General features: G+C 37.7%; 2 protein-coding genes across 3 annotated transcripts; one reads left to right on the plus strand and one right to left on the minus strand.

Annotated features, from left to right (window-relative positions):
• Nucleotides 1-2,383: 2,383 nt before the first annotated feature.
• Nucleotides 2,384-3,451, minus strand: LOC136280774 (uncharacterized). Its single transcript, XM_066166469.1, has 2 exons — nucleotides 2,946-3,451; nucleotides 2,384-2,792 (listed from the first exon to the last, which is right to left on the minus strand). Exons 1-2 carry the CDS (start codon nucleotides 3,449-3,451, stop codon nucleotides 2,384-2,386), a joined length of 915 nt encoding a protein of 304 aa, XP_066022566.1.
• A 6,112-nt stretch (nucleotides 3,452-9,563) lies between these two features.
• LOC131794127 (hemicentin-1-like) lies at nucleotides 9,564-21,439 on the plus strand. Of its 2 annotated transcripts, none has more exons than XM_066167523.1 (6): nucleotides 9,564-9,601; nucleotides 16,516-16,581; nucleotides 17,427-17,756; nucleotides 18,173-18,418; nucleotides 19,667-19,787; nucleotides 20,969-21,439. In XM_066167523.1, the coding sequence occupies exons 2-6, from the start codon at nucleotides 16,536-16,538 to the stop codon at nucleotides 21,042-21,044; spliced, it is 819 nt and encodes a 272-aa protein (XP_066023620.1). In that variant the 5' UTR covers nucleotides 9,564-9,601; nucleotides 16,516-16,535; the 3' UTR covers nucleotides 21,045-21,439. The 2 variants fall into 2 exon arrangements, with proteins under 2 accessions (XP_066023620.1, XP_066023619.1); XM_066167522.1 differs by lacking the exon at nucleotides 20,969-21,439 and adding an exon at nucleotides 19,985-20,108.
• Nucleotides 21,440-26,409: the final 4,970 nt, after the last annotated feature.

The following is a 26,409-nucleotide window of genomic DNA, read 5'->3' on the forward strand; positions in this document are numbered from 1 at the left end:
ACATCAGCTCACTCAACAGCCCAAGAAATGTTCGCGCATAGTTTAAACCGGTTATTAACCTGCAGTGCAATAGTGCAACAGTGGGATAGTGGAGGAGTGGAAAAGGTTGGTAATTTCTTTTGCTTGACCCCTCCTCTCTCCTTCCTTCTCACCGACGGTCGCATTCTTATTAAAAATAATTTCTCTCTCCCCAGTCTTCTGTTGCCGTAAAAGTAAAAGATGACAAAGACACCTGATGCCTAGAAACCAATGTCATTTGATGTCAAATCACTGTTCACAAGTATGCCACTTCAACTGGTACAATCAGTGCAATCCGACAATCTATACTGAGCCACTACTGCTACCGACAGAGCACATTATAGACTTGCTGAATCTTTGCCTAACGTGAACTTACTTTAGTAGAACGGTAAACACTACAAAAAGGTAATCGGTTTAACACTGAAGTCCCCTTAAGCGCTCCAATCGTTGTTTACCAATGTCGGTGTTTTCTGCAAATGCAAAAACGTGTATATTATGAAGGCCAATATCTTACACAATAACTCCGAGAAGCCGAAGCACAAAGCTAATAGGGTTAACAGCAAAAAATGATTGAGACCGTCGCAAAGATCTGGCTGCGGCAAAGATGTGTTATTTCCAAAAATAGAAGGATAGGGCGGAGTTTGTGCCAGACGGTCAATACTGAAACGGGCTTAATGACAACTGATACCAATGTCGCGATATTGTGACGAGTCGTTCATAAATTCGACAAGCGGGTATTAAAACAGAGTTAGGTTGAAAAGTTTTGTGCCACACGAGCATTTCATACCAAGTTTACTGCAATCGTGGAAATGTTTTGATGAACCTTGCCTTCAGAAAAAGTTTTCCATCTGCCACAATCTTGTTCCAGTTTTGTTTCGGTTTTACCTCAGGACAGGCGAAATCCTTTATTGAGAAGAATAAACTTCGTAACTAATTGACAACTGACAAAACTGAAAAAGATTAACCTTCATAAGATTTTTCTTCAAGTTTCTTACATTTTGGGTGTCGCAGAATTTCGTAAACGTGTTCCAGAAGCTATTTCGTCTGTTTGTTTGTTTTTCTGATTATATGTATCACGAAGACAACTTCCGGTTCTAGCCCAATTCATGTCCGCTAAGTAGCCAAGATGAGGCAATCACTTGTTGCCCAGGACACATGGCGCGCTATTAAAGATGGCGGATATGGTAAAACGAACAAGCGACTAAATACAGGAATGGCTCCGACCTGTGATTGGATGATAAAAATAGTAAACGTTAATAACCTATATCTTAACTCCTTGCTCGTGAGTATTGTTAACCGCGTGACGCTTTCATGAATAAATCGCTTGCTTTTTCTCATGACGTGAGCTCGGGACACCTGTGCGTAAATATATTTACATAATTGCTGAGGCGCATTCTGCCAGCATGGGTTAACTGTACCTACATCGCTTATTTCTTCTTCTTCTTCATCCGAGTCAGTTCTCAGGTCGCCGTCAAAATTAATATTCATGTCTAATCTATATTGGAGTATTTTTTAAAAATAATTGCAGTTTTAGTTTCTTTTGAAGCCAACAAACAAAATGAGTTGCTTTCAAATTCGTGTTGTGGAGGTTCCTAACTACATAGCAAAAATTCAAATAGCGTCCCTTTGTTAAAAATAGGCCCGCAATGCGTACATGTGTGGCTTAAGAAATTGAGCTGCTTTTTAGTGTCTGCTGTCTCGTTGGGTTTCTATCAGAAGAGCTAATATCTGATTACCATTAGATAGTTTTCAATATTGATCCTGTTCATCAATAACGAGATAACTAGCATACAAAAGTCCGGAAATGTTCACTCTGAAGATGAGAGTTATTGGCCAAACTTTGTTTTGGAGGTCTCATTTTGACAACAAAGGTTACACATGTAACCCGAGGATTTAAGGAACTGAAAAAACATCAGCATAATCTCCCATAGTGGTCTGATAGATTCAGACATGATTATGTCTTAACGAAGTGGAATTGACTTCTGAAGTTTGTAGGTTGATTGTCTTTTCCAAAACAAGTGATGTGAAATAAACTCTAGGGAAGAATTTCATATGAATATTTTTGACATTTTGTGTACCAGTACACAAGGACAAAACTTTGGAGAAGGGCAGGGACATTCGGGAAATGATGTAATATACACTAGAAGCCATTGGGAAGCTCTTTGTAGGGTTCACTACATGGTAGGCTTTTAGTGCCTGATTCTTTGCGAAGTGAGGGCTCATCTGGCTCGTTAGGGCAGCTTGACATTTGTAGTGGCTCAGTAAGGGTATCCTCAGGAGGCAGTTTGCTGGTCCTTCTTCCATGGCCTAACATGTTGCTGTCTGGTATTTGCTGTGATTCACCACTGGTTGCTTCAGGGCGCGACTAATTAGTCTTCTTCAGATGGGCTCTGTTGCACCTATAGGAAGATCCATCTGCTGTCTCAATTTCATATGACCTTTCATCAAGTCGTTCAACAACCACTCCCTTCTTCCATTCCTTTTGCCCCAATACAAACGGTTTCAGCCTCAAATTGTCTCCCTCATTCAATTCAGGTAAGTCATGGACATCAGAATTGTAGTATCGAGCCTTCTTTTTTTGAACATCTTTCAGCTTCTCTCTCTCGTGACTAGAGCTCAGGGTTCTTGGTTCCAGGAGAGAACCAGTTGTGGGAAGTAATGTCCTTGTCCTCCTATTCATAAGCCTCTGAACTGGACTACTTCCGATTCCTTGAGATGGGATATTGCGCTCAGCCAGTAGTCCCAAGTAGAAGTCATTGCCACCTTTAGCAGTTCTACGGAGGAGTTTTTTTAGCAGACTTCACAGCAGCCTCTACTTTGCCGTTAGCCTTACTATTGTAAGGAGAGGTGACCCCGAGCTCAATGTCCCATTATTTTGTAAGCTTTTGGAACTCTGCAGCTACAAATTGGGGGCCATTGTCACTAACAAGTTGACACGGACTCCCATGCCTTGCAAAGTGGGCCTTGAGTTTTCTGACCACAGTTCCAGAATCTGTGTTATGTAGCCGGTCCAGCTCCCAATAACCACTATTAATAGTAATCGACCGTTACCAAGTAATATTTCTGGTTTAGGGTGAAGAGCTCCACAGCAACTTTCTCCCAAGGCCTCTGGTATGTCATGACTCATGAAGGTCTCTTTCCAACGAGAAACTTCAAATAATCTGCAGGGCTCACAAGTCGAGATCCACCGCTTGAGTTCAGAGTTCATACCAGGCCAGTACACACTCTCTCTCACTCTCTTCAAACAGCCTTCTACACCAGTGTGCAACGCATGTATGTCTTTCTTTATCTCAGCTCTCAGCACAACAAGGCGTTCCCCTTTGAACACCAGCCCATCATAAATACTAAGTTCATCTCTCATGCTGTAGTAGGGGGTCAGCTGAGGTGAGATCTTTGACCGATCCTCGGCCCATCCCTTCAGTATGGTGTCCATAAGCAGTTGCAGGGTTTCATCCTTTGCAGTCTCGAGTTGGACTTTCTGTACCCTCTTTTATCGCATGGGTAGGAATTGGACCTTTTTGACAGACTCAAATTCACTGGGGATTGATTGACCATCAGCTGGGAGAAATGATCTGCTCATCATGTCTGCCAGAAGTTGGGTATGGCCAGGGGTGTACTGGACGTCTATGTCGAAGGCCAGGCTTCTGAGGAGCATACCTTGTAGGCGTTTTGGTGCCCTATCAAGTGGTTTCTTGGCGATAGACTCTAGAGGCTTGTGGTCTATTTTGATGACAACATGATGCCCATAGACATACTGATGCCATTTCTCAAGTGCAAAGACAATTGCCAACATTTCTTTTTAGATGGTTACATAGAGGGTCTCTGGATCCGTTAAAGCCCTACTAGCATAAGCAAGGGGGCGACCTTCTCGCATAAGGACCACACAAAGCCCTAGGCTACTGGCATCGCACTGTATGACAAGTTCCTTGTCTGGGCTGTAGTAGGCAAGAACTGGAGCTTGAGTGACAATTGCTTCACCTCATCGAAAGCTTTCTCTTCAGCATTTCCCCAGTACCATTCGACTCCTGTCTGGGTCAATCTCCTAAGTGGATCCATGACTTGGGAAAGTCTTGGCAGGAATTTAGCAAGGTAGTTAGCAGTGCCATTCAGTCTCTCAATTTTTTCCTTGGTCCCAGGCGTTTCTAGTTTCAAGATGGCTTCGACTTTGTTTGGGTCAGGTTTCAAGCCCTGTGCAGTCAGCAGATGTCCCATGAAATCCACCTATTGTACCCTTAGCACCACTTTGTCCCTGTTGAGCTTGACGGACTTCTGCCGGCAACGTTCCAATAGCAAGGAGAGATTCTTGTCATGATCTTGCCTGGCTTCATCAAGAGTGTCACCAATACCATAAATCAAGATGTCATCTGCTATGCAGGCAACACCCACAATTCCTTCCAGAGCTTGGACCAGACGTTTCTGGAATATTTCCGAGCGTACGGAAAGTCCAAAGGGTAGGCGTGTCCACCTATATCTCCCAAAAGGGGTTGAAAATATGGTAAGCATGCTAGAGTCTTCTTCCAAAGTACAGTGCCAATATCCATGACTAAGGTCAACTTTGCTGAAGATTTTGGCTCAGGCAAGGTCAGGAAGGATGTCATCAAGGACTGGTAATTGATAGTGTTCCCGCTCTAGCGCAAGGTTCAAAGAACGTGGGTCTATGCAGATGCGTTGGCTTCCGTTCTTCTTGGTGGCAATTGCCATCTGATTTACCCAGTCAGTGGGCCCATCCACTGGAGTGAGAACTCCTGCAGTGTCTAGCTTGTCAAGTTCTAGTTTCATTGGTTCTTTTAACTCAATAGGCAGTCGTTTTGGCGGGCGAAGTATCCGTTCCACATCAGAGTTCAGTCTGAGTCGCACAGAGCCAGGCAGGGTTCCAATGTCCCCGTTGACAATGTCAGGAAATTCATCAAAGATATCAGTGCTATCTACCACTCCATTGACATGCTCAAACTGGTCATAGTTGTCTATGATGAGGTTCATCTTTTCAGCAGCCTTGCGGCTAAGCAGGGGGGTGAGCTGTTTGTCAACAACAGCAAACTTTATCATGTACTTCATCAGTGTTTTTGGGTTTTCAACGAGCAGCTTGCAGGTTCCAAGCGCTTTCATCTTCACTTTGTTCCACATTTTCAGGGAGATATTGGAAGGTTTAGTATGGCTGTCACCGGTGTGGCTATTAGGGATATACAGATAGTAGCTCCACAATCCACTTGTAGACTGACTGGCTTGGAGTTAACGAGCATTTCACAATAAATGGATTTGTCTTGTTTGGATCGAACACCATTACAAGGACACTAAGAGTCTTAACTGAAGCCACGTCCGAGTCAGAGTCTGAAGGGTTAGAGTCTTGACTTACCGAGTGAACTTTGTCTTTTCGCTCGCAAATCTCCAATCCCTTCCAGTGATTCATTTTACCACAGACACTGCACCTTTTACCCCATGCAGGACACAGTTCCTTCTTCATAAATGTTTACTCCTGTCAGGTAAATGTTCGGGACGGTCACTCCGTCTCCCGCTCGTCTTTGGAGGGCCCTTTGCCTTGTTAATCCAATGAACTTTCTCGAGTTTTCCACCTATCGCTTGCATATGAGTTGTGGCGTCCTCCGAGGTTCGACAAATATCGATACACTTCTTTAGGTCGCGCTTTCTTTCCTGAAGTAGACGTTTGCGAGCATCCTCATTTCTGATCCCAAAGACTATGCGGTCTCGTATCAGAGAGTCTTTCATCGTCGGGCATGTACAGAAATTATATGTGTCGGTCATGTTTCTGAGGGCGGTCAGGTAAGCATCGAAGTTTTCACCAGCTTCTTGATTGCGTTGGTTGAATTTGAAGCACTCGTACGTCTCGTTTACGTCACCGGTGAAGTATTCGTCAAACTTAACGATTATCGTGTCCACCTTGTTTGAATCTTCGCTCGCAGTGAACTGAAATGCGTTGATTTTCCAAGGCGCTCTGCCCGATAGTGGAAAGAAAAAGAGCCTTCTGGTATGCCTCTCCTTGCGTTGAAAATTTCGAAACAATAGCAAAGTTGAGCCAAGTTTGCTTCCACAACTTCCACCTTTTCGCCGAGCAGTCAGCAAGATTGAGTGGAGGTGGCGGTTTCACTTGAGGTAACGACGGGCGATAGATATTTCCAGCTTGGTTCAAAGCCGTTGTGTGTACAGAAACAGTTGCGGGGGTTCCAGAGGAAGATTCCTCGTCGCTCATCGTTGAAACAGTAAACAGAATAAAAACCACCACCGCTGCCACCATGTATCAAGACGTCCTCTCGAAAATACAGAGTAAAAGTACGCAGAGTTCACAAAAAAAAGCTACATATTTTTTAATGGTGAGCACGTGCTCTTGCTTCCTCTTACATATGGGAAATCAGTAACTGACATAATATGTCACGCCACATGTCACAAACATAGGTTACGTTTTGTACTTAACGGGGCAATTTTTTATGCATTAATACTCGGTACGCTGCAGATAATAACATAAGAGTAGTAAATGATAATGAAAATGGTAATGATAATTATTCAAACTATATCCAACTTTGTTTCAACTTCTTGATTCTGATGTAGGAAAAATATTTTCAACCATAGGACAACATCAGATAACAACATATATTGTTGAGATCTGGTTTGAAACAATTAGCACAAAAAATCGTCTTTCATGTACACGGCGAAACAGAAATTTCTGATCTGAAAATTGGTGCGTCAATGATGACATCATCTGCATTTATAAGTTGAATATTGGTGCGAACTAGTGAAAATGTGAGTTGCCGAACAATAGTTATCTTTCTATATGATCAGGGATCAAACTTGGGTTAGAAAGTCTTCATTTTGCTGCAGCATTCTATCAGCTATGTAGTTAGTTTCCAATAGTAGTAGTAATCAACCCTTTCTTTACACCTAAACCAATTTTCTTTTCTATTTTTTTACTGGGAAAAAGGAAAACAACTATGTCAAGACAAAGACCCCAGTATTTGCATAGAAAGTAGAAAAAGTAACTTGGCTTTGGAGCTAGTACTTAAAAGAACAATAATTGATGTCCAAAAAAGGTTAACTGGTACTTGTGTGAGTACTTGATTTAACTTGTACTTGTACATTGAAACTGACATTAGTGATGTTGGAAACCAAACTTAATTAGTTTTGTGGACAGCAGGCTCTCAATTTAGTTCTCTCTTTCTCAGAAATAGCGCATGAAAAGAAGAACTTTAGAAAAACTAAATGTACAACTAGGATATTTAACAGATAAAAACAAGCAATATGGCCGACAATGGCTATCTAGCAGCAACGAATAACAAGTCTATGTAATACCTACCTAAAAAATGCGAAAATACATGGCAGATACTAAACATGTGCTTTCAAAGTTAAACTCGTCCCTAACCTATTTAGGATTTCAAGAGCAGCTGTAGGAGCCCTGGTTATTTATGCAAATGAAATTTGGATGGCATTCTTTCCAATTAAAAGCATGAGCTTCTCTGCATTTGTTACTGTCTGAAAAAACGACATGCAAGGTACATAAAGATTAAGATAAAACGACAGTCAGTTCAAGATAAAGGAAAATGAACGTCACAAGTTCAATACTCGTAATCTTATGACACAAATGTTAAAAAAAATACCAAAAAAAGAAGCAGGATTTTCCATCAAGAAATCACACATCAACGAGAACGAGAAACGATCGGCCATCTATTCATTCTAATAGGAAGATAAAACAAAAAATCAGTTAACTCCAGACCCTTATCATAAGCACAATATTACATCTAAGGCTAAATGTTTGTACTTTGTTTCAAAGAAATTCGCTACATTTCTGCTGGTAGTCAATACGAATTAAGTCACTGATTATTCGCGTTTTGTTTGAAAAATGCATAGCATTTTTCTTACCATCCACATTTTGTTAGTTAACACATTTACGAAATCGTGGAGTTCCATCATTGACTGTCACGTATGTGGAATTTCGTTTTAATTGCAGCATTCGGAGCGCAATTACATCGGGAAAGGATTATATAGAAATTATAGAAGATAAACGGAACCGAACTAAATAGCCCAGTAAATAGCCTAAAAATCCAACACTATGAGAGCGAGGAAAAGTTTTTTTTTCGTAATTGAAAAATTGTTCAGATTTTTAAGAATTAAATTAAAATTATTTTCTCACTCAAATCCTCACTTTGTTTCCATCGCTAAACGGAAAGCAGGCATCCCAAGCTCACGTCTCCAGAGATAGCAAACGATTTTTTCATGAACTAACGAAGTATACGTATCGTTGTTAATCGATCATATTTCGTTCCCCATATTATTCCATACAACGTGGTTAAATTCTCAATGTTCCCTCTCGTAACTTAACACCGAGTCACACAACGCGTGACGCTTTTATGAATCAGTCGCTTGCTTCTTTTCTCTTAACGTGAGCTTGGGACGCTTGTGTGTAAAGATATTTACATAATTGCGGAGGCGAATCCTGCCAGCTTGGGTTAACTGTACCTACAACGCTTATTTCCTCCTCCTCTTCTTCTTCTTCTTCTTCTTCTTCCGCGTCTGTTCCCAGGTCGTCCTCAAAATTAATATTCATGTCTACTCCGTATCGGAGTATCTTTTAAAATAACTGCAAGTTTCAGTTTCCTTTGAAGCCAACAAACAAAATAAGGTGGTTTCAAATTCGTGTTGTGGAGGTTCCTGACTGCATAGAAAAAATTCAAATAGCGTCCCTGTGTACAAATGGTCCTTCTGGTTGTTCGGTTGGCTGGTGAAGCTTATTTTCCTCGTGTGACAGGCATGTCACGTCGGCGAAGGATAAATTAACGCCCGCAAAATAATGCAAAGGTTTGATAGCAGAAAATTTTTCCCTTTTTTTTCAAATTGTTCTAGCTAGCCAAGAATAAAGACAACGAATTTTCCAGTTTTAAATTCCTACAGAACAACATAGGTTACGTTTTTCAGCTAACGGGGCAATTTGTTATGCATTAATACTCTATAAACTGCAGATAATAACATAAGAGAAGTAAATGGTAATGAAAATGGAAATGATAATTATTCAAACTATACCCACCTTTTTTTCAACATTTTGTTTCCTAGCACAGGGGAACTGATGTAGAAAGAATATTTTCAATCAGCACAACATCATATAATTTTGAGATCTGGCTTCAAATTAACACACAAAATCATCTTTTACGTACACAACGAAACAGAAATTTCTGATCTGAAAATTTGTGCGTCAATGATGGCATCATCTGTATTTATAAGTTGAATACTGGTGCAAATTAATGAAAACGTCGGTTGCCGAATGATAGCTGTCTTTCAATATGATCAGGGATTAAATTTGGAGTAAAAAGTATTCATTTCTCTGCAGCATTCTATCAATTGTCCAGTTAGTTTCCAATAAAAGTAGTAATCAGTCCTTTCTCAGCTTTAAACCTAAAATAATTTTCCTATCCATTTTTGTTGTACGCGTGACTTAAACGCATAACTCATAACTCTGAATTTCTTTTAACACCACTTAACAGCAGCTGTAAAAACCTTTACTTTTTAGTGTATTTATTCTCTGCTGATAATGTGGATAAATGCGATCAGGCTCGGAAAGAGTAAAGGGACAATCAATATTCAGGTACTTAATGTAATAGCTTTGTAGCTTTCTCCTCTACCCTTAATGGTCGATTACATTATCCTTCTTGGGGCAAAATGGTTCATTTAAAGACGGTGAGCAATTTTTTGGGTGTATCGCAGAATAACTTCATTTCCGGTACAGATGTCGATTCTGTTGATGAATACGTGTTGATTTTGTACTCTAACGGAATATTTATTCTTCACTTTTTATCTCTGGAACGTACAGTCTGTTATTCGATCCATCTAATGTCTTTAAGTTCTGTGAAATGACCGAAAAACGATCTGTACAATGAACTTCCTTTGTGGTTTCAAAACAAAGGAAACATAGCGCTTCTGTAACACTGATCAAAATTTAATTTCTCTCTATAAACATTACTACAATATTGTGTAAACTCCTGACGAGAATCAAGAACAATCAACATGTTAAAATGTCCAAATGCTTAGAGAAACACATCAAGATTTTGTGGTGAGATCTTCGGACTTCAGAGTGGAAAAATCTGCCTAGGAGCGTCCACTTTGAATTTTTGTTTTACACTTAAGAACAAAAAAGAGGAAAAATTGGTGATTAGTTTGTAAAACCAAAAATTTGAAAGTCAAATGAAAACTTAGGCGGAGATAAGAAGCAGTCAGCTTGTGGATGATGCAGGTTCTAAAAATTGCCAATATTCAATTTTTGATATTTTTGTCGAGGTAAGCATTTCTTTCTTCAGCATCAATGAAATTAAAAGAAAATAAATAAGACATACTTGGTCCACATGCTCTTTAGGAAGACGTAAAAACTACTTGAGTTTCAATAACTTCTAGTATATAAATAACTCTTCTAGTTTATACCTGTTAACTTTTAACCAATAATTCTTAATTCTCTAAACCATACTGGGGCTTTCTCAGGAAAGAGGGTAGTTGGAAAAACGCGATTCATCAAACCCCTTGCTCCTTTTTCAACGAGTGATGATAAGAATGCTCGTCATCGATAGTTATCTTTTAATATGATCAATGATCAAATTTGGGTCAGAAAGTCTTCATTTTGCTGCAGCATTCTGTCAGTTGTCTGGTTAGCCTCCAATAGTAGTAGTAATCAGCTTTTTCTGTAAACCTAAACTAATTTTCTTTTCTATTTTTGTTGTACGTGTGACCTTAACGAATTACGCGATTAAAATTCTCTTCCTAACTTTGAATTTAAAACAACAACTAACAGCAGCTGTAAAAACCTTTACTTTTCTGTGTATTTACTCTCTGCTGCTTATGTGAATAGATGCGATCAGGCTCGGAAAGTGTAAAGGGACAATCAATATTCAGGTACTCAATGTAAAGGCTTTGTAGCTTTCTCCTCTATCCATAGTGGTTAATTATTTTATCCTTCTTAGGGCAAAATAGTTGATTTAAAGACGCTGGGCAATTTTTTCTGTGTATCGCAAAATAACTTCATTTCCGGTACAGATGTCGATTCTGTTGATGACTACTTGTTTGTTTTGTACTCTAACAGGATATTTATTCTTCACTATTTATCTCTGGAACGTATAGTCTGTTATTCGATCCGTCTAGTTACTTTACGTTCTGTAAAATCACCGAAACATGAAGTCTGCGATGAACTTTCTTAGCGGTTTCACACCAAAGGAAACATAGCACTTCTGTAAAACTGATCAAAATTTATTTTCTCTCTATGAACATTACCACAATGTTGTGTAAACTACTGACGAGAATCGAGAACAATCAACTTGTTAAAATGTCCAAATGCTTAGAGAAACACAACAAGATTTATTGGTAAGATCTTCAGACTTCAGAATGGAAAAATCTGCATAGGAGTGTCCACTTTGAATAGTTGTTTTACATTTAAGATATAACAGCAAAAAAAGGAAAAATTGGCGATCAGTTTTTAAAAACAAAAATTTGAAAGTCAAATGAAAACTGGGTTGGAGACAAGAAGCAGTCAGCTTGTGGATGATGCGGGTTCTAAATATTACTAATTTTCAAATTTTTTTTGTCGACGTTAGCATTTCTTTCCTCATCATCAATGAAATTAAAAGGAACTAAAATAAGAAAAAATGGAAAAAGAAAAGATGTCGATTTTGTTGATGAATACGTGTTGGTTTTGTACTCTAACCGAATATTTATTTTTCACTTTTTATCTCTGGATCGTACAGTCTGTTATTCGATCCGTCTAGTGTCTGTAAGCTCTGTGAAATGACCGGAAAATGAACTGTACAATGAAATTCTTAGTGGTTTCAAAAGAAAGGAAACATAGCGTCTCGGTAACACTGATCAAATTTTAATTTCTCTCTATAAACATTACTACAATGTTGTGTAAACTAGTGACGAGAATAAAAAACAATCAACTTGTTAAAATGTCCAAATGCTTAGCGAAACACATCAAGATTTTGTGGTGAGATCTTCGGACTTCAGAGTGGAAAAATCTGCATGGGAACGTCCACTTTAAATTTTTGTTTTACACTTATGGACAAAAAAAAGGAAAAATTGGTGATTAGTTTGTAAAACCAAAAATTTGAAAGTCAAATGAAAACTTAGGCGGAGACAAGAAGCAGTCAGCTTGTGGATGATGCAAGTTCTAAAAACTACCAATATTCAATTTTTTATTTTTTTGTGGAGGTTAGCATTTCTTTCTTCAGCATCAATGAAATTGAACGAAAATAAGTTCTTAATTCTCTAAACCATACCGACGCTTTCTCAGGAAAGAGGGTAGTGGGAAAAACGCGATTCATCAAATCCCTTGCTCCAAAACAAGCAAGGATCAACAAGATGAATTTAGAGGAAGTTATCGGTTGTTTCTTGTGAATTGAGACTGGTAACAGCAGTCCCATTTGTTGCGGTTTACGACATAAGCATATAGATTTTGACTTAACATTTTTGGAATTACCCATATCCGTAATCATCATCTTATACGTGCTTTTTGGTGAAAATTATGTGAAATTGTTCGGTTACCGGGCATAGAGCCAAAGGGACATTTTATGTGCTGACAAATTCCTTCCTGGCTTTTTTCCTTTTCGGATTTTGCTTTTTTCTAGGACAACTTTAGTGCAATTGAGCAAAGTAAATTGATATTGAATATAGGAAACTGGAGACTTCATATAAGTAAAGAGTACAAACCTTTTAATACATTCCCCCAAAGAATAGGATCATGGTATTTCATACGCTTAAGCTTAACATCCTGAGATTTAACAAACACCATTATGAGGTTAATGATTTGAAGGGAACTGTCCAATGCGTTCCATCGATTAACTATTCCATTATAGAAAGTTTTTTGATTAGTGAAAGGACGCTTGACAGTAGGCACAGTCGTCTAGTGATTTGTTGTATAGCAAAGTAAAGAAATAAGAGAAGGCGATGGAGAAACAAATCGAAAATTCTGAAAACCTATTTGAAAGTGCCTAAGAGCGCAAAATACTACAAAACTAAAATGTCATGCCGGTATAACGTTACCCTCAGTCATGCTCTGTTCACGTGTAGCGGTGGTTGTCGGTAAACACGTGCACGAGTGGGAGACATTCCATTGCTACCTTCTAAATTCATATATTTTGTAATGTTGTCCGCTCAGATGGTCCTTATGTTTTTTCGGTTAGCTGGTGAAGCTTATTTTCCCCGTGTGACAAGCATGTCACTTCGGCGAAGAATAAATTAATGCGCGAAAATTAATGCAAAGGTTCCATGGTAGGAATTTCTTTCCCTTTTTTTATAAATTGTTCAAGATAGAGAAGAGTTAGGACCTCAACTTTTTCAGTATTAAATTCCTAGAAAAAAACATAGGTTACGTTTTGCACCTAATGGGTCAATTTTTTATGCATTAACACTCGGTACGCTGCAGATAATAACATAAGAGTAGTTTCTTATTATGAAAATGGTAATGATGATTATTCAAACTACATCCAGCTTTGTTTCAACTTTTGATTATTAGCAGAGAGTAACTGATGTGGGAAAAATATTTTCAACCATAGGACAACATTATTTATATTTTGAGATCCGGTTTCAAAGAATGAACACAAATAGTCGTCTTTTATGTACACGGCGAAACAGAAATTTCTGACGTGAAAGTTTGTGCGTCGATGATGGCATCATCAGCATTTTTAAGTTGAATATTGGTGCGAACTATGTAACGTCAGTTGCCGAACAATAGTTATCTTTTAATATGATCAGGAATCAAATTTGGGTCAGAAAGTCTTCATTTCGCTGCAGCATTCTATCAGTTGTCTGGTTAGTTTCTAATAGTAGTAGTAATCAGCCCTTTCTTGAAACACAAAGTAAGTCTCTTTTCTATTTTTGTTGTACGTGTGACTTTAACGAATTACGCGATTAAAATTCTTGTCTTAACTTTGAATTTATTTGAAACAACACTTAACAGCAGCTGTAAAAACCTTTACTTTTCTGTGTATTTATTCTCTGCTGCTTATGTGGATAAACCCAATCAGGCTCTGAAAGTGTAAAGGGACAATCAATATTCAGGTACTTAATATAATAGTTTTGTAGCTTTCTCCTCTACTCTTAGTAGTCAATTATTTTATCCTTCCTGCGGCAAAGTTGTTAATTTAAAGACGGTGAGCAGTTTTTTCTGTGTATCGCAAAATAACTTCATTTCCCGTACAGATGTCCCTGTTGAAGTATACGTGTTTGTTTTGTACTTTAAGGGAATATTTATTCTTCACTATTTATCTCTGGAACGTATAGTCTGTTATTCAATCCGTCTAGTTTCTTTAGGTCCTGTGAAATCACCGAAACATGAACTCTGCAATCAAATTTCTTAGTGGTTTTACAACAACGGAAAGATAGCACTTCTGTAAAACTGATCAAAATTGAATTTCTCTCTATAAATATCGCTACAATGTTGTGTAAATTACAGACGAGAATCAGAAATAATCAACTTGTTAAAATGTCCAAATGCTTAGAGGAACACATTAAGATTTAGTGGAAAAATCTGCATAGGAGCGTCCACTTTGAATTGTTGTTTTACATTTAAGACATAACAACAAAACAGAGGAAAAATTGGCGATCAATTTGTAACACCAAAAATTTGAAAGTCAAATGAAAACTGAGTCTGAGACAAAAAACAGTCAGCTTATGGATGATGCGGGATCTAAAAATTATTAATATTCCATTTTTATTTATTTTTTTGTTGAAGGTAGCATTTCTTTCCTCAGCATCAATGAAATTAAAAGGAAATAAAACTAAAAGATAGAAAAACGAAAACATACTTGGTCCACATGCTCTATAGGAAGACGTAGTAACTACTAGAGTTTCGATAACTTCTAGTTTATAACTAACTCTTCTGGTTTATAATTGTTTACTTTTAACCAATAAATTCTCAATTCTCTCAACCATACCGACGCTTTCTCAGGGAAGAGGGTGGTGGGAAAAACGAGATTCATATGATTCATCAGTCAAAAAGGCATTCGAAAGGGAAAGGATTATTTTTTTAATCTCGGTCCCTAATGACTCGTTTGATCGACCAGAGAATTAGCAATTCGTATTTTTAATGTAAATATTTAAAGATGAAGTGTCAGTTCTAAACACGGACAACTTTTAGAATTTAGGAGAAATAAATGTCAGTCAGTTTATAAAAGAGAAAACAAGTGCAAACATATGTTTTAGCAGTCTAGAACATTCTAGAACATTCTAAATAATTACATCATATCCTATTCTTAAAACAGTGCAACATGACTTAACATAAGAAGTTGCAAAATGGAATATTCTGGAACATTTTAGAGTACTCCGGAACCTTGTGCACGAAGAGTCAAAGTCACCAATTATATTCCTTTCTTTACGAACAACAACAGCAACAACAACAACAAAAAACGAATATTTCTGGCTAATTTAACCTCTAACTGTGCCAAATGTGAGATTGTTAGTTCTTGATTCGAAAATAAAATTTCAGTCATATGAGGCAAAACGCTCTCGTCTCTTTTAGATTAAAAGGAAAATAGCCATTTTCATTTCATTTCAATTTCATTTGCCATTACTCAGAAGGTCAGTTGTTATGAAATACAAATTATTGGCTAAAAACTCATGCCTTCAAGCTTACTAAGATAATGCTTAACTCGGTTGTATGAAATTTTACATTTTTGATACATCAGGATATGTGCACAAATCAGGACAGCAGTACTAAAAATACGCTGTTAAATAATCCGAATATTTTTTTCTCTGTTTTACATTTTTTCTCTTGTAAATAACACACTAAAATGTTGGAAAAAAATTATCAATGTGCAAGATGCATGAACGAACTGAAATTTTTCGTGAGTTAAACCTACCTTGAAGTTTGATGTAAAGTTGAATATCTTGTTTATGATTTAAGAATAAACCAAAATCTTTATCACAATGTTCAAATGTCCTACGAAGTATGAACGGTAGTTATCAGACAAGAAGACAGGGTCACTTTTACAAGGTCTCAACATATATTGTTATTGTTATTTTGAGAGTGTGTAACTTTTAGCTGTGTATGACGGAACAGAGGACAAAGAGTCCATTGGTTGCTGACTGGCTGTATTTATTAGTTTTGACGTGATTTTCTTCGCTTGAGTCATAAGGTAACTAACACAATCTTCTTTTTATTATTCTAAATTACAAAGGGGAATGTTCTGATACGAAAAGGAGTTTTTCCTTTGAACTGCATAATCCAAGTGATAAAGAACGCTGTAGATAAACAATAGCAAACCAATATCTTAATTATCAACAGGGTTAAACAATGACTTTCTTTTTAAATTTAACTTTCCAGAAAGCGCAATGAAAATCTTTGAAGTTTTTTTGGTTTTACGCGGAAGGATTCCGTTTGTTCTATAGCCGATGGAGACAAATTCATTACTATCTAAAGAGTTTTACTCCAAAAGCTTGTGTATAAAACATCGAGCTGCTTTGAAAAGATTCAATGAAAAATTGAAAGAGACAAAATTAAACACTCTACCTTTTCTTCTGCAGAAAAAAAACTGAATCACGTCATGATGGTACCCTCATTGGCCAAGTGCAGTTTCATCCTCCTTTTCTGTAAGCACTTCAGCTGTTCATAACTGTTGTCGAAAGTGTTTGCTTTAATGATAAACATTTGCCATTGTTGGATGGAATGGAAGCCCATGAGTAGTGTGGGAGGGGAGGAAGGGTAAGATGCTTGGGGAGGCCCGGGAAAGGACGAGGAAAGGGAGGAAAAGAGGAGAGGAAGGGAGGAGAGTGCAAGGTTAAATGGATGGATAGAGCAATGAGAAAAAATGGGAAGTGTGGGTGAGAGTCTATTGGCAGTTGTTATGTCAAGTCTTGTTGAACTGCAATATGCGCCAGTGATTAATCGTAATATAACAATCATGAAGAGCCACAAATTCTCATATCTGCGTGTTATATCAAACTGTTAGGCATACAACATATGGTGCACGTTGGTTCAGTTAGCTGTACTTCTGAAAGACATTGCCTCTGCATTTACCTTGTACAACCAAACTTCAAAGTAAAGTGCTAGAATAAGATGACGTCAATAAATTATTCCTCTAATTCATAAATAAACCACTTTCCTTTATCCTCTAAAACACTTTTCTCAATCGAAACTAACCGCAAGTTTGTAAGCTCTTGGTTGGAATGGAAGACAGTATTATAATAGCTAGCTGAAGCACGTTGAACTCGAGCTCTAGATAAAATTTTGTTGTAGTCGTGCGATAGATGTTTTTTAGCTTAGTGATCTGATATCTGATTAGTGAACTAGTGATACTTGTAAGACAGAGATTAGATGAGGTCTAATGTGGCGGCCTTTGTTACGTAAAATTGCATATATTTTCTTTCTCTTGGTGTATGATATCTATGTTTTTGTTTTTGGAAGCCAAGTAATTGACTTATTGTGTTTGTTGTAGTTTTGTTGAAACATCCTCAACAAGCAAAAGGATGGGAGAAAGTTCCTTCGTTTTGGGACCCACATGTTCTCTCAGCTCCAAAAGGACACTACGTGGAACTGAACTTTACCATGCGCAGCTACTCGTGGGCTCCACGACCGTGTCTGCAGGACTACTATCTTGAGATCCGTGACGGCAATAATCAATTAGCCAACGTTCTTGGTGTATTCTGTGGAGATCACGAGGCTGCTGTAGTGCGATCCAGAGGACGATACATGCGGTTAAGATTTTTCCCTTATCGCAGATATAATCTTTATGCATACTACACGGGAAGATCCTCCAATCAAACAGGCACGATCTTTCTTTTTTTTTTTTCTATTAAAGCATGTAGTTAAAATATTTAAATTCAATAGGAACTTCATGATATAACAATTTACATTCAGGAAATATATCGTTGGCCTACCTTACTATTACGTTTTATCGCACATTTAACAGTATTTATTCCCTTATTAAGTAGCTTTTTATCTGATATACAAACAGACAGACGAACAGCCACATATAGAGAAAGAGACAGACAGACAAAGAGAGACACCGAAAGAAGTTCTCCGTGACTTTGGAGTAAAATATGATTCTCCATACACAATGTATTTGCTTTATATATTGTGCCTGTGGTTTGCTTGTCCTGTATGATACAGACTATTCATCTAGCATTTGCTTGCCTTAATACATTTTTTATTATCATTATCATTATTTTTTGTTTTATGTAGCCACACCCACCATGATCCAAGTGCCCAAGACACAGACTGTATTTTCGAACAGAACCTCCAACCTGTGGTGCCCGGTGGAAGGTGCGCCAGCTCCATACATTGTATGGAGAAAAAATGGTGTTGTTGTTCAAAATAGTACCAGCGTAAGATATCAGCTTGTAGCTGCAGAAAAGAATGTGACTTACAGCTGTGAGGTACGAAGAGATAATAACGTATCAAGGAGAGAAATCAGCCTCAGCATTGAAGGTGAGTTTTATCCCTTACACAAGTGTAATGGAACCATATCACTTTTTTAATTGGATGCCTGAATCTGTACTATTTGGTCAATTTCTTAATATCTTGTTTAATTTCTTAGTATTCCTCCACGGCTCGCCGCCCTCGATGTAGTCGCTCCCGTAATTTGCCACGTTCTTCTAGACTGCGATAGATTATCAGTATCTTAAACAGACTGCGATAGATTATCAATATCTTAAACAGACTGCGATGGATTATCATTATCTTAAACAGTTCTTCGTTCGGACTAGGCTTTCTTTAATCAGCTATATCAGAATGACAATCTTTGTTGGGAAAAGAGGCCGATTATAGTGTAAAGCTTGTAATCTAGTGGTCTGGGTTCAAGCTATCCACCCTGCTACTCATTGGATTTGTGTTTTGGTTTGCCCCGCTTGGTCTTTTTTGGTTCGCCTCCGACCAGTAAGGATTTTTGCACGATGTTCGTTTACAATGTTTGTTTCAATTAACCCTTTCACTTCCAAGATCTCATTAGTAATTCTGCATACTTACTCCTGTACGATTCTTATGATCTTAGTTCTGAGAATTTGTTTCCGGATCAACTAATAACCCCTTAATTGATATTTCTCTTTATTCTCATAACTTGTCTACTTGAAACTGTATCGATATTGTAGGGAGAAATTCTCTCTTGGTCACTTCATGGAAGTTAAAGGGTCAATCTGTTTTGATTAGTTTTGGTAATTTTAGTTCTCAATTTGTTTTAATTAGTTTTTCTTAATTACCGGTAATTTTGTCATACGGTTTGTAAGCAGCATTTTATCATATCCACTTTTTAATTTCCGCAATAGAAACGTTAATCGTATCTTACGTATGAACCTGAGAACTATTTTTCTTTAGTTATTCTAATTATTTAGCGCTGTTCGGCCTCTCAGAAAGACACTCTCCTCACTGAATTTTTTTTTTGTTTTAGCTTAAATTCTGACTTCCCTAAATGCTGACAATGATAAGAGTATGTTAGTAATCAGTTCAAAGTAGATACTCCAAAGTTGAAAAAATTCCGCAAATTTAAATTTAGTCTAAGTTTAGAAGTTTATCTCATGAACATTCCTTTGTATACTATCATTCTAAAGATCATTACTTTCTTCTTTCTCGATACGATAAAACAAGTTCGTTTTCTTGTTTGCAATGCAAACTCAGTGATGACATACTACACATATTTTAGCGATTTAATTATATGAACAATAATTAATGTCTAATATTCAGAGTGCCCAGGCCCTTGTGATTGCCACATTTTGAAGGGAACATACAATCGGTTGCGCGTGAGCTGTACAGGAAAAGAATTGATGTCGTTTCCGTGGAAAATTCCCCTTACCACAGCGACGTTGTGAGTATTAACAAGAGATCAATTGTTGAGGTGCCATGTAAGTTGCAGACTAAACTGCAGATTACGAAGCAAATGAATGTCATTCTTCATCTTACCTGAGTAAGAGCGACTTCTAAATCAGTCTTACACTAGCTTTTGCGTGGTGCCGTCGACGTCAATGACTGGAAATTCTTCAATATTGAATTTTTTGATCGTAGGTTTGCTACGGGGGTCATTCCTCACCCGAACTACTATTTCCCGAGTCTCTCGAGCCATGTCGAAAGAAAATCTGTACCTTGTAAACTCTAAGCTGTAACCTCGTGGCTGCACTAAAAGTGTTTTAACTGTGGTACTGATAGAGGATACTGTGGTGCTGATATCATACAATGCCGGTCCATGCCAGCAGGTCACAAAAAAAGAAAAAAGCTAAACAATAAGGCAGTACTTCGTGACTTCGTGAAGGCAAAATGGAATCGCAAAACGAACAAATTTTGTAGAATGTGAACAATAATGGCGGAGTATGCTTTCTGTTTATGCTCGCAATACCTGGTACTTTATGCATAGGAAGCCCTTAGAAACTGAAATATCAAGCAAATCATGAGAACTTTAGAAAACGTAGATATGTACCAATATATTTTAACTGTTTTAGTTATATTCAGCACTATCTCTGGTGTTATATGACCGCTTGAATATAGCTGTAAAAGTCAAAGATAGCTGTGAAAAAGTAGATCTGACGGTTAAAATAGCATCTCACCGAGAAATGGCTGGAACATTAATGCAATTAATCCATTTCTGGTGTGCAATGACGACTTTGAGTTAAACTGTTCGATGCGTTCATCTGGAAGAGTTTACTACTGAATGCCGCTTTTCTTAAATTGCTTTTTTGTTATTATTAATATTGAAATATGTAACAAAGCCTTTGCGACATTTTCAAGTTACTTCATTCTGCACTATGTTGTTCATCGCCAAGAGATCATAATCTATGCAACCATACACGTATTTAGCTGGAAAGTTGTTTATTTGACCACAGTTGATTCGTACTCCCCTTTTTTCATACTCGAAGCGAAAAGTTCGTGCGGAGGCGAAACATAGACTTTGGAAAGATATAAAAGCGGTTTTTTTTTTTTTTTTTATACAAGTATCTGTCATGAGTATTGAAAACCGTATGTATTTAACACAGATGTATCAATTTTTTCTGACAGGGACTTGAGTTACAACCAGCTGAACGACTTGTCACAAGACATTTTCAGCAACAATACTCACCTGGCTTGGCTGTAAGCTACGATTACACAAATCTATATTGTGTACATTTCAATTTGAAAGGGCAGTGATATCCATACATGGACTGACAATGATATGTCGATAATAAATAATAATATTCGTCATCAGCCGCTTTGAAAACCATGCGTATTCAGCACAGTAATAACTCTCACCTGGGGTGGCTGTAAGCTAAGATTCATTTCCTCATTCTATTGACGAATTAACAGCCTCATAAATTCGCATTACAAACTGCGCCTATTTAACCGGTATGTAGCAATATCGTAACTGAGGACTTGGGTTACAACCGACGAAGAGATTGACCACAGAAAGTTCGCGGGAGCAATAAACAACTTTGATTGTTAACTAGACCTTTTCCTTAATCTCCTGGGCAAAGTTGTTCAAAACTGGGTAAAGATAACCCATGATTAGTTTGAAACTGATTTCAGATCTGAAAGCTTTAAAACAAAATTCAATCGAATCCTTTTTGTCAAGAATGTGATGATTGGATGCTCTAAAAGCGATACAGAAAACTATCCCAAAAAGGCTTTTGAATGAAGGAATAAAGAAATCCGGATTAAAATGTAACCTTAGGTTAGCACTAATGGGGCTTCAGATAACTGGGTCCTATGAATAAAAGCATATTTTATCAGCATTATAACCCGTTCACGTTAAACATGGTTGGAACAATTTCTTCATGTGTAGTTCAGTAAACAACCAGCTGCATAGCTTTCCGATAGGCATACTTTCGGCTCAGAGAACTGGAGGCCGGGATGTAAAAATGTAAGAGATTATTAAATCTTAAAAATAGTCAGTTTTTTCAAAGAATGACAAATTTCTAAACCCTTAAGCGGGTCGATGTTGCTATTAACAGCACGCTCCGATTACTGATTTATCGATGTATTCCTTCCAAACTGAGGTACAGTAGTCTAACTTCTAGAAGGCATCAAAATAGGTGCAAATGTTAAAGAAAAGCTAGATATATGGCGATACAGAAGGGCTTGTTTTAAAGTTTTAATTTCTATTAATTTTTTCCTTTTATAATCTTTTAAGTGTATTATATCATGTGACGATTTTATGTTACGCGTTGCTATTTACTCCGTAGATAGTGATAATTTTGATACTCTGCAGCGCGAAAGCCAGATAGTTGTCTTCGATTTTAATGGAATATGTTCGATCCATAGAAGTTCTGCCGAAGACTTATAGACACTTTTTAGGCGCGGGATTTCCACTAATCTTTTTCTTTTCACGGATGACTGAGTGTCATTCTTGGTCTAGTATGTTGGACTCTGGGCTGCTCTTTGGGGAGAGATTTGACTCGCGTCCAAGCCGACCGTGTCGTAATGGTCTCCGAGTTTCGCAGAAGTTCCTACCGCGGGTTCGCAGGACTTTAGAAATGCTGGTCATTTAAAATTCTCGCTAGAGAGTTGCAGAGCGGAGCCTAAACTCCCGTAAAATACTTCTCTTTCATAAAGAGCTTGGGCCACCTGTACCTGAATTTCACTCGGCGAGCGCAGACGTCAATTGTACTCTGCATCACAGTTTTCATTCTCACATTATTGATAGCTTTTTTTAACAAATTGATCATCCTTGCCAGTTTTTTTTCAGAGAAAAAAAATTACCAAAGGAAAAAAAAAAGAAAGAAGCTCAAGTGCGTATTTTCTGCATCCAAAGAAAACTTGATTAACAATTGGATTAGAAAATATTCTTTTAAAGATGATTTGGTTCAGGGAAATTTTGTTGTTTGTTACATGCATTACCGAAGAAAACACAGTGTAAAGAAAGCAATGCTACGATAGCATTTTTTTAAAGCTACACTGGTTAATTTCACTATTCACAAGTTTTCCGGTGATAAGTTTCCATAAGAACAGAGAAATGCAGCATGATGCATGATGAAAGCAATTTCCTGAAAAACTATGCAATAACGTGACGTTGCACAGCATATATGTGTACAGTGCTACAATTCAACGCAGGGTCAGGTCAAACGAAGAGAGCTGAAATCCATATTTTACCCGTTGCCCTATGTGGTAAGCTTCTGTCAGAAAGATCATGGAAGAGTAATATTTTTAACGAATCAATCCTTCCTGAATATTTCATGTAGCTAAGAGGAACATGAAGACTTAGTCAAAATATTATCTTTCGAAGCTCTCAATAAAGCCGTCTTGAGATGTAAATATCGTAAATATGTTAACTAGACCTTTTCCTTAATCTCCTGGGCGAAGTTGTTCAAAAATATTATCTTATTATCGTAAATATGTAATATCGTTCTCTTTAACCATCAGAATCAAGCAACAAAGTTATTTCCAGATCGAGCTACTGCTGCGTTGATATAGATGTTACGACCATTTAATTTCGAGGGGAAGTTTTTCATCGAGCACACCTCGCCTAAATTACCTGATATACCCTCCCACCGACGCAGCACCACAGTTTCTTTAGAAACTTACCCCTTTGTACATAAAATTGAGGTCGACTGCCGGTCACGGTTCCCTAATAACTACATGACTTAAAGTTGGAAATTTACCGAAAATTTAAGGAAAACCGAGAAAGCCTAGACATTCCGAACTATCATATGTTGATGAGAAGCTTCTGCGCTCTCTCGAAGCCATTTATAAGTCTCATTTCTAGCGTTCGGTTTACACTGACTCAGAATGCAAGTACTTAGAAATTCCGTGATACTACGCGGGATGTTTTGTATGCGTTTTAATTGCAAAAAAAGAAAAAAAAGAAAAGAAAGAAAATAGAAGAAAAGGAATAAAAATTACATCGAAACAGATTGGTAGGGGTACCAAATGTTCGAGTTCAAGTCTTTTCTCTTTAGAAATTCTTCATAGCAAACAACTATTCAGAGAAATGGAGTTATCAAGTTAGCAATCATGAAATAGTAATCCTGATGGTGATTTGTTAGAGGAAACAAAACCAGGCATTGGGAGAACGCTTTTCTCCCTGATGATACCCATTATTTTCCGGCGCTTAAATTAAGGTTGTTTCCGTTCTGTCCTTTTTCCAAGTTTCTTGGGCGTAAAATATTTTTCAAATTTGTTAGTGGTGGCAGGAATATTTAGTGGATGACGAGTGTGTACAGCATTGAATCTAAGAAATTGTTTCTTTTTAGAGAGATTGAGGTTATAAATGTAAAGAAAGTTTTATGTGGCAATATAAAATGGAATATGAAAGTAGCCTTATACAAAAACTTTTAACAAAAACTTTTCTCTGAAATCCGTTGTGAACGATTTTGCACTGGCAATTTTCCCCAACAAATTGAAGTTCACTACTTATAGAAGCCTTTCACGTGAAACGTGAAGAAAGGAAACAAATGCCTTGGATAAAATCCAATACAAGTCCACGACCGAAAGGCACAAAAATGAAAACAAAGAATATAGAGTCTTCAGCGTGACAAAGGGTCGTGGTTTGCCCAACTTTCAATGATTTGCGGTGCTAGAACATGTTTCATTTTTCTCTTGGTTTTAGCCTTACCCTACCAACGAAACGTACTCGTAGTATATACGAAACCAGTGAGATAATATAGCACGAAGAGGTGATTTTAAAGGCTCTTACCCTGCAATGGCTAAAAGCGCAAATCTCGCGTGCGTTGCTCCGGGATAGCTAAGCATCACTTTGCCGTCGTATATAAACCATTTGGGACGTTGAGAGAACGCGAAAACAATTTATAAACAATAACGTGCCAGTGACGAATTCTTCGTGATAGTCTGTACGGAAAGCTTTTAAAGCTTTTCCTAGCAAGCAGCTTTAAGTAATTCTTTAATAACATTACTAGACCACATCACGTCTGAAGGCGGAGAAATCGAAAGACAACAACATCGAGCCGTATGTCGCGTGTACTGACTCAAACGTCGTCCAACTATTTTGTTTACTCGCGGTACACTAACACTATTTTCCTTTAAAAAAACTTGTTGAAGTTGTCTCAGCTTGGATTAAAATTGCCATGGAGTCGTTGTTAAAGTTTACAAAAGTGTTTGGAATGCTTAAACTTGGCAAAAACTATCAAGTGAAAGTTGAAATCGCGGACAGCAAACGGAATTGCCAAAAATCTTGAGTGCACATCTACTTTCCAAGGGTTTTTTTTTTTCCCCATATATCACGTAGAGAAGATTCTCTGAAATATCTAAAGGAAAATGCATCTAGTATGCCGGTGCAATTTTCTTGAAGCAAGAACAAAGCAAGTTTTTCCCTGATCTTGGCGAGTAGTTTGGGAAGCTTTAGTGGGGAATTTCTGAAGGCCTTTCACTTTAAAACGCCTCAAAGGAGCAATCGGTGACATTGATAGTGTTATGTGTGCTAAAGAATTTTGCCTGCTACAGTTCGCGAGACACTGACAAATTTGTACACAGTTTATGTCACTTCATTCTTGACCAGTAGTGTAACCAAATTCGATAGATATCCAATTTGATGATAACGAATGCTGGTTTATCAGCCTGAGAGTAAACTTACATTTTCTCGCCTATGAAAGTATCTTTAACGCATCGGTGGAAGTTAAATAGGAACTGGTCCTAAAACTGGATGACAAGCGGTTATAAACAAAATACGAGTGTGTTTTTTTAATTTCTGCTCCCGATTTCCGCCCTCAAATAGATCCCTCTCCCGCCACCTGTTCTCCCGGGCTCCCTGCCCCCTGTCCCCCCTGTCCCCCATGTTCCACTTGTCCCCATCCGCTAAGGCCAAAACCTAAGTAAAAACTGACAACCCTATAGAAGAAGGTCTTACCTCAGTTTGAAGAGACCGCCTCTGCGCATGTTCAAAAATTAAATTTCCCTTATGGAAACTCAGACTGTGCCGTGTGTCAAACGGTCGTAACACCAGAAAATTTTCCCTATTTTTCTCTGCCAAAGTCTGTCTTTTCCAGAAATTCTCTATTATTAGTTCAATATTTTCCCCTTTCAAACTTCTTTTGATATCTTGTATATTTTAGGCCCTTATATCAGAGCATGCTAAAAGAAGTAACAAGTTTTCTTCGAGCCTCTTATTCTCTGAACTTTGTCGTCGTATACCATGCAATTGAAAATATATAAACTTATTTTTGATAGGCAGTTGAACAACAACCAGCTGAGGAATTTACCATCACGCATTTTTAGCAGCAAGTTTCAAGAACTTTTTCTAGTATGGGTCATATCTAAATAAAGCTGCATTAACACCTGGACTAGAAAAAATTCTTTGAAACGTCTATTGGTTTAGGAAAATTGGTTCGCTAAATAGACTATCAAAAAAAATTTGTAAGGAAATTTAGTAAAGGAATCATTGTAGTATGGAATGTTCAGCTTCGATTTCCCCTTTATTCTTAACCAGTCTAGTTATCAAGTCAGGAATACTCTATGCAGTTCAATGTTCAGATATGTGTTTTCTTCTGATCTCTCTCCTTTGCACAAAGGGA

Source organism: Pocillopora verrucosa, chromosome 5 (genome assembly GCF_036669915.1).
Source record: "Pocillopora verrucosa isolate sample1 chromosome 5, ASM3666991v2, whole genome shotgun sequence".
NCBI classification, from domain to species: Eukaryota; Metazoa; Cnidaria; class Anthozoa; order Scleractinia; family Pocilloporidae; genus Pocillopora; species Pocillopora verrucosa.